At 39.8% G+C, this 4,397-nt stretch overlaps 1 protein-coding gene across 1 annotated transcript; it reads right to left on the bottom strand.

Annotated features, from left to right (window-relative positions):
* Nucleotides 1-586: 586 nt before the first annotated feature.
* On the bottom strand, nucleotides 587-3,001 carry LOC145660296 (alpha-1-antitrypsin homolog). Its single transcript, XM_081724765.1, has 4 exons — nucleotides 2,312-3,001; nucleotides 1,946-2,216; nucleotides 1,615-1,762; nucleotides 587-1,226 (listed from the first exon to the last, which is right to left on the bottom strand). Exons 1-4 carry the CDS (start codon nucleotides 2,988-2,990, stop codon nucleotides 1,038-1,040), a joined length of 1,287 nt encoding a protein of 428 aa, XP_081580891.1. The 5' UTR covers nucleotides 2,991-3,001; the 3' UTR covers nucleotides 587-1,037.
* Between the last annotated feature and the right edge of the window lie 1,396 nt (nucleotides 3,002-4,397).

Here is a 4,397-nt window from a genome sequence, read left to right on the forward strand (position 1 = left end):
ATGGTTTTAGCTAATCCTAGAGATATATAATAAAGTTATCTGTTACAGGACAAGGGGGTTTTCAGATCCAGTACAGACATTAAGTCATATAAGATCAAATACATTTGAAAAAAAGAACTAAAATTCTTACTCTCTAATGCAGATCCCCTCTAAAATCCTCAATGTCAGATCTAGCTACCATACATTGTACATTCTTAAAATGGAGAACAGCATTTTAAAGTCTGATTTCTGACTCAGTTACTGTTCAAATGGACAAACTACAACTGTATACATATTTTTACAAATATGGCCCATCCAGTTACTAGCTTAGACACAGCGTTAGTGTAATTCTTATTACTTTATCTGACACCAAAGGTGATAAATCTGATTTTGAACCCTGACAGACTCAGAGGGGCCTGGATGTTGCACCATTTGCTGTGATCAGATCATCATAGCGAATCAACATACAAGACAATGCAATGGTTAATAACTCAAAACTGATTTATAAATGAGTCACAGGACAGTTAGAGAGTTTGGAGCTTAATGTACGTCTGTCACATCGCTATGTCTGTTTTAGAATTACATAGTTCCATATGACTTAAGTAATACGTGTATGAAACACTGATACATATGACAAACATCCCTAATGTTATAACTGCCCCTGATTTGTGTGCTACAGACTGCCATGATTGGTTTGTCAAAACAAATGAAGACCCATTCAAATATCACTCAACAACTTTATTTCCATTCACATACCTGGGTTTGTGTACATCTGTATTCACTATGCCATCAGAAATAATCCAACAGTCTGTTACTTTTTCTCATATCTGGTGTAAGGGAACTGGACTAAGTCTGAAAGGAGCATTTAATTTTAAGTTTAATTATAGCTAAATGAAGTCCCTTCTATATGTAGCTCACTAAACTAGCACAACCTTTAGCCTTTCATTGCTCTGAGATAATACAGAGACGTGACTATATTTGTTGCTAATTGATATGAGAGAGAATTCAGTAGCACTCCCATCATACTGCTGACTAGACTGTGTGGGAGACGTCTACCACTACACAGTGGGGTTGGTTATCTTTCCCATGAACAGGATACTCCTGGTGTTCTTCTCCACAATGAAAACTAGGAACGGTCTGTTGACTTCTGTTTTGAAAAGCAATGACAAGGGCATGAATTCAAGAGTAGTTGCAGCTGTAGCCTGAGTGCCCTGCTCATCCACGCTGAGGACGGCCTTGTGCAGGACCTGTGGGGAAGGACCAGTCTGGGCAGTCATTGAATGACACTTTAATGTATGTAAGCAGTAGATGCATTAACTTCTGAACAGTCCTTGGTGGACAACAGATGGAATTTGCCTGCTGCATCTCACCAGTGTGTTGACTGGGTGTAAAAGCATTGTGCAGTGTGTTGATTGTAAAGTGTCCTTGGGTACTTGAAAGGCACTATACAAATGTAACTTTATATTGTGTCATATCAAGAGAGGCAAACCTAGAAATTCACTTTTTTTTTTTTTTAAATTTGAGGCTCAGAGTGCAGTCAAAATTCTACTGGATATTTAAGATGGGCAGTCTATTAACAATATTTCCCACACTCATAATGTGACACTCTAGACATGACAGCATTTCTCCACATACCTTGGAAACTGCCACCTTGGCCCCCTTACTGATTCCAGAGAAGTCTGCACTGTCTGAGAATGCATTAACCATTCCCATGTCCTTCAGAGTGTCCCCAAGACAGGAGGAAGCAGACACTGAGAACTTGGGCATATACAAGTCCAAAGTGCTGGAGAACAGACATGGTCAGTCATGCAAACGCACTCTTACATGGAATAGCATAAGCAAAAATATTTATTTAATACTTTTTTGTCATTGGTAACCTTGTCAGGGAGTAAAGGTTTTACTTTGTGGTAGTACTTAATATGTATAAATTAAAGTATATTTTAAAAAGCATTTCATGATACATTACATTTTGTGGACTTTGTCCTTCCAGTACTTGAGGTGATCCTTACTGATGTGTTTCTCCACCTCCTCCATTTTTCCCTGGTCAGGCAGGACGATCATCATGGAGGCGTTTCCATTATATGGCAGCATGATAACAGACGTAAAGTTGCCCTGGTCATAGTAGAAGTCATATTCACCATTTCTGTTCATCATATCCACAGACACTGTGGTGTTCTCATCCACATGAAAGTCACCTTTGCTGGTGTCCTCCACTTTAAAAGCCTCTTGCCATTTACCTGACAGAGTGAAATACAAAACTGGTTACTGCAGTTCAGGTGAAATACATGAAAAATTATTTAATCTCTAGTGGGATCTACTTGTCTACTCTTACCTTTGAAATACATATAGTTGATGAGCATCATCACAGTGGCAGCATCCAGACTCTTGACCATATCAGTGATCATGTTCTTGGTCTTTTTGGCAATTAACTTGTTGATCTCCTGCACAGCGACTTCAGGTATGGAAAAGTCCACACTGAAGGCTTCACCTTTGTAGAAGTGCTGGATATCTTTCAGAAACTTGTCTTCAGGCTTGAAGCCTTTTTGTACAGCTGCAGCTCCTCCTATCTCCAACACTAGGGCATCCTGGCTGTGGTCCAGCATGTGGAGAAGGTGCTCATAGCCTTCATTGACCTGATCAGCTGTGAGAGCACTGTAGTCCAGGGTGCTGAAGATTTGTGAATGGGTATCACCTTTGGCCCCCAGGGCCAGCATGGATAGAGCCATGAAGATACTCAGAGGAGAGAAGAAGATATTCTTGCCCTGGGTGTCAGGACGGCTGGCCAGCTTCTTGTAGAGGGAGAAGGCAAAGTCTGCATTGTGGGGTGAGAGTTTGTGGCAGGGTTTGTCTTCTCCATCGTGGTGGGGGTGGGCTGCATCGTTGCCATGATGGAGATGTTGATGGTGATCTGCTGAATGGTCATGATCATGATCCTGGTCCTTGATGCCTACAGTCCAGTCCACTGACAGTATGAGGACAACAATCAAACAGCACTGGACCTTTCCCCACATTTTAACACCTGCAGAAGCACTGCACAGATTTAAAATGTGTCACATTCAGGTTCATTTAAACAAAACTATTACATTAGAAAATAGTCAACACATGGATTTTCATAAGAGAGGTATATACGTGATAGCCTTCATGGAGACTACTTCTGAGTCTAGTCTTTAATTCAGTTTTTACATTTTTAAAGATGTAATAGATCACTGTTGAAGTGTTTGCCATTTAGTTCAAACAAGATCTGAGGAAATAATTACTTGTATCTCCAGAATATCAGTCATCTTACAGTACATTTACTTACCATCCACGTCCTGTCAGCAGTAAACTATTGGGATTGAGTTCATACATTTTATAGCCTGTTTGGTGTAATCTGAGGTCAGTCCTTTAAACATTAACCACTGAGGGGCTGTTTCAAATAGAGCAGGAACATTGCACAGCATTTATCCTTTAGTTAACATTACTGATGCCAAAACCGTGTACGCTGGCATCGTTACCTCTGGTATTGATTCCTGTGAGGCTGTGTAGTCTCATTCCAAACTCAGCTGCTGCGGTCTTCGAATACACTAACTGATCTGTGTACATAAGTGCAGTTCTTTTTATCAGCTATACAGGATGGCAGTCTTTTTTCATATTAGCTAACATGTACTTAGTACTTTCAGAGCTCTTTGTATTCTCGGTATCACTGACCTCTCTGAGAACCTTCACACAACTTGAATGATTCCTCGCCATCGCAAGTTTTGAAAGCTTTTTGAAAGCACACATTTGGCCACAAAGCACATTTCAGTCTCAGGTGTATGCATTTTTATTTTAGTTATTTACCTCATATTTCAATTTAAGCCTGTATCATTAGCTCTGCTGTCATCATTTGTCATCGGGATCAGCTGCAAACTCTCTCTGAGCCTTTATGTGGTTTAAATGCATACACGTACTGTAGCATGAGCTGATGGTGTAACATTTATTTGCCTTTACAGAGAAAAAATGCATATAATTATATATTAAGATAATTAAGACAATATTTTCTGTTTTATTAACTCCAAACATCTTTCACTGGTTAATGCTGGTTATAATTTTGCTTCTTGAATAAAGTGCATAGATCTTGTTGCATTTCTAGAATCATGCAAGGCAGATGCATGACGCACCAAACCCTCCACTGAGTCACCAATGTAAAGAGAAAGATCGAGACTCTACGGATCCACCTCGTTTGACACGAGGAATTCCTGATATGCCCAACGTAACTTAGCGTGTAAATCACACATAAGGTTAGAGTGACAATAGTAAGACATCTTAAGTGACATCACATTAATATCAATCCAAATGTCGTGGAAAGGGAGATATGTTTTACAAACGGTTGGTTGTCCACATGTATTTTTTTTACTGCATCTCCTCACATCCCTCCTCTAATCAAGCCCTTAATACAG

Source organism: Electrophorus electricus, chromosome 2 (assembly GCF_041902795.1).
Source record: "Electrophorus electricus isolate QZ-2024a chromosome 2, ASM4190279v1, whole genome shotgun sequence".
In the NCBI taxonomy this organism is placed as follows: Eukaryota; Metazoa; Chordata; class Actinopteri; order Gymnotiformes; family Gymnotidae; genus Electrophorus; species Electrophorus electricus.

What these genes read in the sequence shown, in the direction of transcription:
- LOC145660296 (XM_081724765.1), bottom strand. Translation starts at nt 2,990, where the DNA reads ATGTGGGGAAAGGTCCAGTGCTGTTTGATTGTTGTCCTCATACTGTCA. An exon ending in CAACTATATGTATTTCAAAG is followed by an intron (nt 2,217 to 2,311) that starts GTAAGAGTAGAC and finishes TCACTCTGTCAG; the next exon opens with GTAAATGGCAAGAGGCTTTT. An exon ending in AAGGACAAAGTCCACAAAAT is followed by an intron (nt 1,763 to 1,945) that starts GTAATGTATCAT and finishes TCTGTTCTCCAG; the next exon opens with CACTTTGGACTTGTATATGC.